This window comes from Tyto alba, unplaced genomic scaffold (genome assembly GCF_018691265.1).
Source record: "Tyto alba isolate M040663 unplaced genomic scaffold, T.alba_DEE_v4.0 Super-Scaffold_42, whole genome shotgun sequence".
NCBI lineage: Eukaryota > Metazoa > Chordata > Aves > Strigiformes > Tytonidae > Tyto > Tyto alba.
This window is the reverse complement of record NW_024881318.1, coordinates 14,073,955-14,087,058: the sequence shown is the minus strand read 5'-3', so window position 1 is coordinate 14,087,058 and position 13,104 is coordinate 14,073,955. Positions and strand designations below refer to the sequence as shown.

The window sequence follows — 13,104 nt, the reverse complement described above, 5'->3', positions numbered from 1 at the left end:
GGGATTTCATATCTTGTCTGTGTTAAACTTCAGCACTTTCCCGTCAGCCCATTCCTCCAGCTGGTTGAAGTCCCTGCTCATCCTCAGCTCCTCACAATTTGGTACCAGCACTAACTTATCGTAGGCTGTGCTACCTCCCTCAGTCCCATTTGCAGTCTGGTCCATGCACATCCCAGCCCTACAGATGTGTTGAGCTGTTTGGGGAGGTCCCCGAGGCAGCCTGACAGGGATTGGGGATCAAGGGGGCTGGGATGTGGGGTCACCCTCAGCCCCTTCTCACCTGTGTGGGTGGGTAGCTTGTCTCGGGAGCAAAGCACAAGGTGAGGGAGCAAAATGGATTGACTCCTTGGTTTCACCGCTGGCTTGGCCACCGGCCAGGGTCCGTGCCTGGGGAACAAACAGGCAAGCAGCAACACCCGACCCTCCAAGAGCAGGTAGAGGCAGGTTGCGAGACCGGGTAGGAAACAGGAGCCCACAAACTCATCTGGCTGCGATGGGGGCTGTGTCTCCAGTGTGCTCCCCACCTGGCACCCCGTGCCGTGATGGGCAGCTGGGAACAAGACAGGACGTGTCCGTAAAGGGGGGGCTCACAGCTTACAGGAATCCCCCACCCTCCTGCTTCTCCATCACCCAGCCCTCGGACGGCTGGTGGGCCGCCTGCCAGGCTGGCCGAAAATGAAAGCAAATCGTCCAGAGATAAAAAGGAGAAGCCTCGGCACAAGGCAGCAGTGCATGTCCTGCTACCCAGCCTTGCCCAGCTCAGCACCCGCGGCACCCACCATGGCTCTGCGCCTCCTCCTGCCGCTGCTTCTGCTGGCTGCCACCCTCCTCATCGCCCAGGCTCAAGGTGAGGGGCGCGAAGCCCTCCTGCCCGCCCGTGGGTGGGATGGGGGGGCAGGGCATACGGGCGCTGAGGGGGGTCTGTGCAGAGTGCTGGGTGGTGCGGTCGGAGTGCACGGGGGGGTGTCTGCGGTGCATTTGGGTGCGTGCATGGCCGTGGGTGTGGGGTTTGCCGTGCAGTCGGGTTATGTGTGTGTGTGTGTGTGGTGTGTGTGTGCACGCCGGGTTAGTGCGTGGCATTGGCTTGCAGTGCTTGCCAGGCTTGGGAGCGTCTGTGTGTGCACGTGGCTGGTGGGGCAGCAGCACCCCGAGCTGAAAAGCACGGGCAGGAAAAACGAGGTTCAGCTCCTTTTCAAGAAGCTCGTCCCTGCCTCAGTTTCCCTTCTGCTGGCAGTGAAATTGGTGTCATATATCCCCAGGGCAGGGCCAGACTTGCAGGTGGGGTTGGGAGCTCCCACCCTCATGTGCTGTCCCAGCAGCTCTCCCATGAATGACACCAAGCAAGCCCTGTGCTGTCAGCCAGCTCTGCTACACTCCCCGGGGGCTGGGAAGGTGCCCTGGCTCGGTGAGGGTCCAAAATGCCACATTCCCCCCTTGCCCCTAGGCATCGGCAGCCCGGCCTCGGACTGCTGCCTGAAGCACAGCCGGAAAGCCATCCCCAGCAACTGGGTGAAGTCCTACAGGCTCCAGGGACCGGAGTCGGGATGTATGCTGCGTGCTGTAGTGTAAGTACCCTGCTGTGGTCAGGACCATCCGGAGCAGTTTGGCTCCCGGCAAACCCTCCCTCTCCATGTCCTCCCACTGCCCACCCCCGCCGAAGCTTTCTGCCTGCACCCCCAGGTTAACCACCAAGAAGAACAAGAAAATCTGCGCCTCTCCTGCCGACCCTGCCATCCAGCAGCTGATGCAGAACCTGGACAAAGGCAAGAAGGACAAGAAGAAGGGACAGTCCCCACGTACCGGGGGCAGACCCAAGCGGCAGAAGCAGCAGCGGGTCTGAGTCAGGCCTGAAGAGGTAGGGTGGGGGAAGCAGAAGAGCAGGGTGATGGGGTGAGGGTTCTGGTCCCTATCCCAGATCCTTCTCCATGGGAGGGTGGGTGTCCAGCTCCCGGGGCTGAGCCTAGGAGGGATGCCAGAGCTGTGGCTGAAGCACAGAGGTGCTTAGGGCACAGCTCACTCCAGCTCTGTGCTTGCCTTAAAATCAGATTTCTTTCTGGAGCTACTGGGACAAGGCAAATCTTAGGGATGGGCAAGGCATGCCATGCAAGACAACCACCCCCAGCTGAGATGGGTGCTCTTGCTGAGACCCTTCCCCACCTCACCACCCTCTCCTTGTCTTCCTTAGGACGGATGCCTTCCCCAACGATGACTGACCCACCGCCCGGCAATGGACACCCACAGACCACTTGCCCGCCCGCCGGCCCTGTGCCTGCCGCAGAGATCCCCCCCAGCCGGGACTCCCTGCACCGGCTGGGTGCTCTCGGTGGCAGGGTGCACCCAGGTCCTTGCTTGCCCCACCACCATGGTGGGGGACCGGGACCTGCGTGGGAGCTGAGCCATGGCCCCAAGGGGGAAGTGGGCAGCCTTCCCAACAGAGGGGATTTCTGTAGCCTGGCAGGGTGGCAGCTTTTCCTATGACTTTATTTTGTTGTTGTTGGTTTTTTTTTTTTTTTTTTTTTTTTTTTTTTTTTTTTTTTTATATATACATTTGTATTTATATTTAAAGACTGTGCTTTCATTCAGTCTTCCTGGAAGGCTCTACTTCTGGCTTCTTGTGCTTCACAGAGTACCCTTTATGCTGCAGGCTGGCTTTTCTGGAAGATTGCTCTTATTTTTCTACCAGACAAATGACGGGTGTGTTTCATTTCCCTCTCACCTGTTTGCTCCTTTTTGGGTTGCAGGACTGTGGGGTGCCACGCAGGTCCCGTGTCCCTGTGGTCCTGCCTGGGCTGCTTGCCGGGTGCTTTCTCGCAGAGCCATTAATAGTGGCTGAGATGGAGAGTTTAGGGGCAGTGGGGATGACAGTGTGGCTCTATGTCTGGCCTCTTCTAGACTTTCCCTTCGGCTTTTATAGTGTGCTGTTGCAGTGTAGTTTAGAGGAAGATAGTCACGATTTGTCCCTTTGATTTTTATTTTTTTTTTTTTTTTAGGTACAAAATTGCAATGAAATCAGAACAAATTGTTCATTTTATTGAAATTTTACCCTTTTATCTCCCCTGATTTTGCTGTTGTCAGAGATTCAGACATTATTAAGCCAAATGCTTATTTTTCCTGAAAAAAAAAAAAAAAAAAAAAAAAAAAGAAACTCTCATATACTTTCTTCTCAAGTCTGAAAAGCCCACATGGTGAAAACTGCATGTGAGGCTGTGCAGGTGGGGGAATTGAAGACTTTGCAAAATTCATTGCAGACACGCTGCAGCCGTTTGAGAGCAGCTCTATCCCAAACCTTCAGTAAAATGAGAAGTCACTAACCCAAGGACACCATGAGACTGCAAGTAGAGGGAGGACAGACCGTGGGGATAGGGCTGGTGGGAAAATGGCATCTCCCCTGTGCTTGCAAACCCCTTCCGGCATGCCAAGAAGGAGCAAGTTGAAAGGCTGTGCCGCAGCTGCAGTGCTATCTGCTCTCAGAGACTTCAGACATGAACTTTGGTCAGTAAAGGTCTATTAAGTCATATAATTGCAATAATAGGATTTGCAGGGCTTAACAGTATCAGCAAAGGCTGTGGGCTGGCTGGAACAAAGCTTGTAGCTGAGTGTTTCTATCAAGCACATTTATCTGGCTTGATTGCTTATTAGGTGGTCATTTAGGTCTATTATTTTAAGGCTGTGTAAAGAAACTGTGAAGTCCAAGATACCGGCCCTGAGCACGGGACGGGCTCTGAGCTGGCTCTGTGCTGCCCTCCCCTCCACGTGGGAGCAAGCAGCTGTCTGCCAGACTGGCTTTTGGACAGGATGCAAGGCAATAAAATATATCCTTTACAATCAAACTCACTTCTTCTGGCTGTTGTGATGGGCTCTGGTGGGGCGGGAGGGCTGCTCTCCTGTCACACACACTTCCATCCCCCAGGTCCTGTCTTCTGCAGCCCCCCTGGACGCTGCACCCCTGGGGTGCAAAGTCTGGGATCTGCTGGCTTAGGGTGCAAGTCCCCTCACCTGCAGCTGTGTTGCCTAAGAAGATGAAGCCATTCTGTTTGCTCATCCATCACAGCCAAGGGGTCCTGTGGTGCCAGCAAACACAGGGGCACAAGACAATTTTGTACGTGGTGCCTTTTGATCATGGCAGAGCTTTTCCCTCCAACTCCAAACCTCCCTGGATGAGCACTGCTTGCTCAAAGCAGTGTCTCTGTGCTCCTTGATGCTCTGGGAAAACAGCATTAAAGCGATTAATGAGGTTGTGCTCTGGCCTGGGCTTTGCTGAGAGCTTGGGAACTGACAACGGTGCACTGGGAGTCAACCAGGGCTGCTGTGGGAGGGCTGGAGGCAGCCCTGGGTTTGCTGGGGACACGCTACATCCAGCCCTGTGAGGCTGGCCCTGCCTTCTACAGGACTCCTTGTTGTCCTGGTTGCAATGCCAGGGGATTGTGAAATGATTGCAAAACCCCCCTAGAAACTAGGCCCAGCCAAATACGTCTACAACCACAAACAGCAAAGCACAAGCAGACGGTAGGATCGAGCCAGCATGTGAAAGGTAACCTAGAGTCTCTGTGGCTGCAGATGTAAATACTGCACAGGTGTTTTTTCCCCTTCAGATGCTAGGTGAGCATTAGGCTAAAACAGATTAAGTGCCCATGAGGGTGCTCTAATTTACCCTAAAATTTACCCTAAAATCAGGGCTTGTGGAAGAGCGCTGGAGTTTGTCCCATGATCAGGCACAGATACCTGCTCAGGAAGGCACATCTGAGCACGGACACGGATGCACAAATGCAGCTCCATGTGTGCCTGTGCCTGCACACGCAAGGGTGCTTGCACACCACTTCCAGAATGTACTTTTAAGCATACTACTGCAGAATGCTGCTTTGAAGGGAAATAAGGTGTCGGGGTTAGTGGGAGCCTCTTGCTGGCGGGGCAGGTGAGTGCAGTGCTGCAAGTGCTGACATAGCACCAGGGAAACACCTCTGAGGAGATTCCCTGCAAGAGGCTGAAGGGAGGGATGATGGGCTGGAGTCTGGGGGACGCAGCAGGGGCCAACACCCCTTCCACATGGAGGAGTTGAATCCACAGACCCCACCTGGGACAAGCGATTTAAAGGAGATGCTCTAAGATGACGCCTGCAGTGAGGCAGCAGCAGAAGATTCACACAGTCGTGTACCCTTGGGCAGCGTAAAGCCACTGCTTCACCCCACATGCAAAGACAAGGCAGCATCGATGCCGTGTGTGCTGGGGTGGTGGGTGTGCGAGGGCTGTACAAGCCACCCTGGACATTCTGCGGGGAAGGCAAGAGAGTTACAGCGGCGTCAAGCAGAGCAAAAAGTTAGGAGAGCTCGGCCACCCTGAAGCAGAAAGGCTTACGGTGACAGCGGAAAGTAGCCAGGCAAGACAGAAAGCACAGGGTTCAGCCAAGAAAAGGGAAGTCTTGAACCCGAGCCAAAGGGTTAGCTCAAGTCATTAAGCCGGCGCAGACGTCGCTCGGGGCCGGCGCCGGCAGCGGAGCGTGCTGGGCGGCAGTGCCGGGCTGAGCTCCAGCGCGGCTCACCTGGAGACACGTGCGCCGGATCCATCCCTCCGCCCTGCGCCTGTTCCTGAGGAGCAGGAGCCGGCTGCCCGGCAGCAGACCCGCGGGTGCCAAGGGCAGTTTCTGGGTGTTAGAGGAGGGGGGGTGGGCTGTGGTTTGCAGCTGACGTTTCAAGGTGGGTTTTGGCGCTCTCTCCACCGAGACTGCCATCCTGGGGTCTGCCGTGGTCTTGAGAGCAGAGGAGGTGGAGAAGTGGCTGGTGGGCAGTAGGGATTCCCACCCTTCCTGCTCCGAGGTATTTCCCAGTCATGGCCTTTCCTTGGCACCCATCCTGCCCCAGAGGTCCCCAGCTCAGAGCCTCCTCTCAACCTTTTCTTCACCTACGTGTAACTCTCAAGCGCTCCTCTTTCCCCTGTCCTCCACTTTGCTGGCTGGAGACCCTTGGCTTTGGTGTGTCCTCCTGCTGCCAGTCCCGTTCCCGCTTTCCCAGACACCCAGGTCCCTCCACTTTCCTCCCATCCTGCTGGGGATTTCAGACCTGATCTTGGGCTGCAGCTCTCCAAGGGTAGGTGGAAGAGCATCTGCTTTCCTCTGAGGATGTCCTGCAGTGGGGCTGACATGAGCTGTGTCCCGGAGCTGCACCAGACCAAGAACCCCACACCCTCTTCTGGTCGGTGTCAAAGAGCCAAGAGAGCAGTGAAAGAGAGCAGCAAAAAAAAAAAGCAGCATTCAGGGCTTTTGGTCCATCCTATCTACTTCTAGATCTGCCCACAGGTGAGTCTGGGTGCAGCTTGGGCATGCTTCCCGACAAGACACGTGGGAGATGGCAAGGAAATTGCTGATGGGCTGCTTTTTGCCCAGGTCTCCGAACTGTTTCCCAGCCATCCTCTCCTGAAACCCCTGGAGAAGTTGCAGAGAGGAGGACAGGCTGTGTCACAGCAGGGAGCCAGGGCTGGGGGCATCCCACCTGGCCACTGCCATCTCAGTGTCAACACAGCACGTCCAAGGACATTTGAAAGAAGCACCTGGTTGGGAAACTGCACAGCCCAAAGATGGTGCTGAGGGACATGTGTTTCCGGGACCCTGGGAGATGGGTGCTCACCTGGGGGGTGTTGAGTGGGACCCAGCCGAAGGGTCTTGACTCTGCTTCCTATCATCTACAGTGACCTCAACATCAGTGGCACTGAAGGCAATGAGTGTTAGGGACAGATGGGCTCTAACAGTGCGGGAATTTGGCACCTTCCTGCATCCCTCTTAGACAGATCCTCAGGACCATCTTTGCTCCCCCTCGGCAAAGTCACTGGCTTGCTCCTTATTTTTCCTTAGCTCCATTTAAATCAGAATGATCAGGTTCCCTTGACTAGAGGAGATCCAACGGGGCCCTGAGCCCTGTGGGCTGGTAGCAGCCCCAGTCCCTGTGCTGAATCAGGACTGGGACTGCAATGGGAGCCGTGCAGGAGGCTCCCTCATACTGGGAGTTGCAAGGGAAATTGAAACATCTGCAAAGCCTGCCCAGTATTTCCCAATGAAGTGAATGCAGCCAGGCCAGATCCTGCTCCAGGGACTGTCTGTGCCTGGAATTTGCTGAAATTCCCCCTTTGCCCTTTCCAGCTCTATAGCCCAGAGGTGGAAAGCAGAGCACCACAAGGTACCCATGGGAGCATGCCAGAGCCCACGAGCTGGTGGGGAGCCACTGCTTCTGGTGCTCCCCCAGACCGACAGGTCCCTGTAAGGGTGGCAGTGTAGCTGGTGCTCCCCAAGGAGAGCCTGGGGATGGAACTGATGCTCGCACGGACCATTTGCATTTTGATGGGTTGGATTTCCCATGGGGATTCCTTCCCTTCTTCCCTCCCCTGCCCCCCTCCTCTCCCCCCCCACATGGTTTACGCTTTAATTAACAAATGCATTACGGAGGCTTCTGCAAGGTTGAGTGCTCAGGGATGCTTCATGCTGCCTGTGGTGTCCCCGGGGCTGGAGCTCCAGTGCTCCCAAATTGCTTTGGATGATGCTTAAGTGGGTCAGCGCACATGGTGCTCTCCCCTCTTCCCAAACTGCACTGGATCCCCTGACCATTCCCTGCCTGTGTGTGCCTCTGAAGAGCCTGGACCCTGAAACATCCCCTCTTTCCCATCTGCGCTGTTTCTTCTGGTTCCTGAGGCTCAGCCCTGCGAGGGGGATGGGGCGACCTCCCTGCATACCATAGGGATGCACTTCAGAGATGACCACTCTCTTCTTAGAAATCCCACTGACCCCAGCAGAGGGGGGAAACCCGTCACATTCCCCTTTCACAACGTGAGTGGAAAGCCCCTTTCCTCACCCTCCAGTGTCCCTCCTGGGGAGCAGAGGTGACTGGAGTAGCTGTGCTTTCACCCACTTGGCACCCAGACAGCTGCTGGGAGGAGGCAGAGCCTCTCTTTCCTGCCCATGTGTGGGAAGGGGCTGCAGGTAGCGCAAGGGCAGGGGGTCCCCTGCAGCCAGAGGCAGTTAAGGGCTTTATCCCTAGAAAGATGTAGTCCCAACACTGGACACACTGCTTTCAGTGAGTGGCCAGCTGGGAGCCAGCAAAGGGTAGGAGCTCCTTGTGCCAGGAAATTGGCAGGGGACCCCCATGCTTGCCACAGGAACCAGGACCCCAGCAATTCCTGGAGGGGGGTCCCACAGGATTGGGACCCCAGCACCTCTTGCCAGTCCTCAGACATGCTTTGGTGTCTGCCAAACCCACCAAACATATGAGGAGTCAAGGGTTTGGCGAGGGTCAGGGCTCTGATTTTGCGGCCCCCTTTGCAATATCAGTCCAGCCCCTGAGAAGGAGCTGGCTCTGGGTTAGGAGTGGCCGCGCCTGGAGGTCCGACCACCAGCATTAGCAGCCAGGAGCCGTTGTTGGCCCTGCTGCAGCATCTCTTTGGCAGCACCCCAGGAACATCAAGTGAAGACCAGGTCCCAGAGCCAGCCTGCACCCGCAAACCCACAGAGAGGCAGGGGCTGATGACTGACACTAATCCTCCACCACCTAAATTCCCGTTCCACCAGGCAAGACCTCTCTTCAACAGCTTGTGAGTGCTAGAAGAAGGCAGGTGCTGACTGAAGTTAAGCTGGCACATCCTGTTTGTGATGCTCATCCTGCCCACCCGCCCCTGCCTAACCCCTTCGGCACAGCACCAGCTTGCCAGGGCACAGGAACAGCTGGAGACACTGCTCTTCTGATGGAGGAGACCACCCCATCCATGAGGCTGGTGCCAGTGCCAGTGCAGGGATGCAGAGTGTTGGCCGGTGGCACAGCTGGAATCTCCTCTTGCTTCTTACTGTGGAGCAAGGAAGGGACAGTGCTCTCTATCTGCTACTGCTGAAGGGAGCAAAGGGGCCTACTGAGGTCCCTGGGTGCCAGCCCTGTGTCTTGTCCCCACATAGATATTTTTGCCTGTGGAAGGCCTGTGGAGTGCTCTCTGCTGAGGTGTGAGGACAGGCCAAAGCTGGAGCAAGGGAGAGGGTGGAGGCATGGAGATCCTGCTCCAGGATTTATTCAACCCTGTGGGGAAATATTTTTCCTGCTGTCAGTGGGAATTTCCCTGGGTTCAACTTCTGCTGTTGCCTCTCATCCTGTCCCTGGGCCCCTCCAAGAGCCAGGTGCTGGCATCCCTCCAAACCCCTATAAGGCAACGGCTGGTAGCAGTGAGACCCCCTTCACCGTCCCTTCCCTGGGCTGCACAGCCCTGCTGCTCTCAGTTTCCCACATGCCACATGTCAGGGCTGAAGCAGGCTGGTTAAGGGACATCACTGCAGGTGGCACTGTTATGGTGGTGAAAAACAGCCCCTGTCTCTGCATTCCTGTGAAAGTTTGTGGTGGGAACTCTGGTCTTACATTCCCTGTAGTGCCCACGCAGCTGGTGAGCTGCCGGCAACCTGTGCTGTGCACACAGCCTCCGTGGGGGATTTCTTCTCTTGTGCTGAGAAAACCCATTTCCAGGAAGCTCTGTAGCTGCCTTTGGCCACGATCCCATTTGCTGGGACACCTGGAAACCAGGTTGTCTTTTGGCATGTGAGATCACAGCTCTGGAGCAGAGCAGGCTGGCTGGGCTCCTCTCCATCCACCAGCTTTGGATGTGCCCCCACCTCCCCAGGCAATGGGGATCTGCAACCAGATCGGGGGGCTCAGGGACAGCCAGGCATCACCCCAGTACTGGTATACACCCCAAAAGTGGGATTGAGGCAAGTTCTCCCCTCAGGATCTGTGGGTTGACCCTATGTGATATCTAATGGGAACATCCCAGAGATGTCTTGGAGGAGGGATTGGGAAATGTAGGGGATGAGACCCCCCCATGTGCTTGCCCAGGGGTGCTTTTACAGGGTGAAGGGACCTTGGAGCTGCTCTGGCCCTGACCAGCATCCCCTGTGGCCTGGGTGCTGTCAGCAGAGAGGGCAAGAGGGTCTTTGACTCTGGAACCGCAGAGCAGCTGGCTACAGGGAAATCAGGCGGGATATTCGGGAACTGCTCAGAGATTAAAATTCAGCCTGTGGCAAGACTTGTTGCAACTTCCCACCCCTCTTCTCCAAAAGAAAGTGAAAGCCACAGGCTCCAAGGATAAATAGGCAGCAGGGAGCACCATCAGCAGAGCGCAGGGAAGCTGTGCAGAGCTCACCTCTCCTGTCCGGAGTACCGTCACCTCAGCCCATCCTCTGCCAGACTCATCAGCAAAATGCAGCAGCTGCATCTTCTCTGCCTTAGTCTCCTGGTGCTGGGACATATCCTGGATGGTAAGGGGGAACCTCTCAGGCTGCCTTTCTTGTAGAAGGGAAAGGATCCTGTTTCTTGCTTTCTTTTGCATTTCCAGCAGACTTTTAGAGGGACTCATGGCTGGGGATCTGTTGAAGCCCCCCTGCATCCTCTGCTTGTAATCTGTCCCAGAAGGACTCTGTCCTGCCAAGTCCAGGCAGGAGCTTGCAGGGCACTGGGGCTGGAAAGATGAGCTTGGGCAAGCCATGGAGCAATCCTGCCTCCCAGTGCCATAGCCCAGCTTGTGCACACTGGGCTGGGATCACCTTGGTCCCATTCTCCCCCGCACACCAGGGGAGCATCCCTGGCACTCTTTGGTGCAGGGCAACCTGGAGGCAAGTGGTGGGGTTGGGAGTGGGAGGACAGGCTTGTGTTAGGGCAGAGCCCACGTTTGAGGGGCTGCTGGTGTTGGACATGGGGTTTGCAGAGGTCAGAGCTGTCTGGGTGGGGGACACCAGGCCCTCTGCTCTGCTGCGAGGAGCTGGGGAGTCCAGGTACCTTGTGTTGCCCCACACCTTGAGGCCTGGGGTTACAGGCATCCCTGGTCACTGCCAGCCTTGACAGGCATTAATAGTGAATACATCACTTGCTTGGAGGGTGACTGAGGTCCTCTGCTCCGCAGTGAAGTGCAGACAGCTGTGTCCCTCAGCTGTCACAGGACCGACTGGTGCAGGGCAGGCTGGTGATGTAGTAGCTGCAAAACCTATGACTGCTTCAGCAAATAAGGCTGAACTCATTCCCAGCCCCTTGGAAAAGGGGGTCTGTATGGCAGCATTGTGAAGCCAGGTAAAGATCTCTGTCCTGCCCTGCTGGCGCTGGCCCTGGGAGTGCAGGGGGGCACCCAGGCATGCATCAGGGTTTCCCTCCGCCATTCCACTGTTTATCATTTCCTTTGCTTTTTTGTCGGAATGAGGCAAAGGCTTCTTGGTGCCGGGGTGTGGGAGCACTGCCTGCGTGTGCAGCTGGGGCAGTGTGTGAGGGCATTGCTGGTGGGCACCATCCTGCCCTGCTCTGCTGGGGTGGCCCCGCAGCCCCTTCACCCTCCGGGGAGGCTGGGTGAAGGTGCCGCCAACCCAGGGAGAGCATCTTCAGCCTGCATGGTGTGTTCCTCTTCCAGTGCACGGCGGGAACAACGTCCTTGACTGCTGCCTGCGGACGAGTGAGACACCCATCCCATGGCGGATAGTGCAGGATTACCGGCTCCAGTTGGTACAGGATGGCTGCGACATCCCAGCTACTGTGTAAGAGCCCCAGGGTGGTGATGGCTGAGGGACAAGAGCCTCAGGCTGGTGATGGGCAAGGGATGGGCCCTGTGGGGAGACAGGGAGGGAGGCAGAGCATGGTGAGGGAGGGATATTGATCTAGGTTTGGGGGGTGAGGGAATAGGGAGGGCTGTGGAAGAGACTCTGGAGATCAGAGGCTCAATCAGAGCTGGACCTGCTAGGAGGGGAAAACTTGGGGCAAAAGTCAGGGAATAAAGTCATCTCAAGGTAGAGTTGGAGGATGGCAGTGCGGGAGGTAGTGGGTGAAAGCTTGAGCTGTGCTTGAGTATCCCTGGTTGGCCTGCTCACCCTGTTTCTTATCCCTATGAACCTGGCAGGTTCATCACCACCAAGGGCAAGCGCCTCTGTGCCCCGCTCCAAGCCCAGTGGGTGGTTCGCCTCCAAGAGAAGCTGAATGCCAGCTCTGCGAGGAAGGTAAGAGCTGTCCCTGTCCTCAGCAGAGAATGGGAGCAGCCTGGGAGTGGGTTTATCTGCCACCAAACAGGCTTTTCCCAGTGTTACTGGGCTGCTGGGAAAAGCTGGGACATGCTCTACTGAGGCATGGATACTTGGTCTCAGACTCCATTCCTCCTCCCTCCAACTGGGACCAGGCTGACTCCTCTGCAATCCTTCTTCCACCCCACATAAATGCAGCCCTGGGGCTGTTGTCCACCCAGTGCCACCCTGGAGTGAGCCCAGTGGGTGCCACAGCAAAGGGCACTGGGAGCAAGCCCCTCCCCACTTCTGCCCTACAAGCTTGGAGTCTGCAACTTGTGCATCTTCACAGGGAGGGCTTGCAATGAGTTTGGTGGGTGCTTTGCAAGACTGTCAGATCCCTGCTTCACCACCATGGCTTGGCAAGGGGAGGTCACCCCTTGGTGACCACCCTGACCGTGGGGATAGGACTTCTGGGGAGGCACCTGCCATGAGGATCAACTCATCACAGCTGGGTTTTTCACTTCCCCAGGCCAAACCCCAGAACAAGTAGGGTCCGAAGAAGCCTGTGGCCAGCCCCAGCACCTGGAGTGGGGCTGGCTCCCAGCTGTGAATCTGAAGCTATTGGAGCCAACCTGCTTCCACCTCCAGCTGACCCTCATCGGGACTCTTGCCAGTGTGTGGGGCTGGGCAGAGCCCTGTCTGCTCTCTCTTCTTCCTTCTGTCTCCACTGTGACCCAGCAACCTGCGTCAGGCTGAGCCAGGGGCTACCGGACCAGAGACTCTGCCACCTTCACAGCCTGGAAGCTGGTTGATGGACTGTTCTGTAAGATGGGTTTAGAGGGTCTCAGCCTTCCCTTCAGTGCAGCAGCTGTGACCACCAGCACTAGTCTGATCCCTTTGGTTTCCATCATCAGTCCCAAGCCTGAGTCCTTCCGCATCCCTGGGAAGGGTTGCCAGGATGGGGCAGTGTGGGGATGGAGGGGAGGGATGGAGATGTTTCTCACTGGCCATGCACTGTGCTGCTACCTTGCTGAGAACAACCTACATGCCTTTGGGCAGAGTGTGGCTGATGAGATACCTCTCTCATGCCCTGACTTCCCTGCACTGTTCCCCCTCCT

General features: G+C 56.5%; 2 protein-coding genes across 2 annotated transcripts; both read left to right on the top strand.

Moving 5' to 3' along the window:
- The first annotated feature begins 739 nt into the window (after positions 1-739).
- On the top strand, positions 740-3,830 carry CCL21 (C-C motif chemokine ligand 21). The gene is made up of 4 exons (XM_032988110.2): positions 740-847; positions 1,445-1,565; positions 1,681-1,855; positions 2,186-3,830. Exons 1-3 carry the CDS (start codon positions 781-783, stop codon positions 1,838-1,840), a joined length of 348 nt encoding a protein of 115 aa, XP_032844001.2. The 5' UTR covers positions 740-780; the 3' UTR covers positions 1,841-1,855; positions 2,186-3,830.
- Positions 3,831-9,306: 5,476 nt separating this feature from the next.
- Positions 9,307-12,866, top strand: CCL19 (C-C motif chemokine ligand 19). Its single transcript, XM_032988090.2, is given in 6 exon segments — positions 9,307-9,399; positions 10,103-10,175; positions 10,178-10,267; positions 11,404-11,527; positions 11,887-11,983; positions 12,516-12,866. Coding segments are annotated over 6 exon segments (498 nt in total). The 3' UTR covers positions 12,537-12,866.
- The last annotated feature ends 238 nt before the right edge of the window (positions 12,867-13,104 follow it).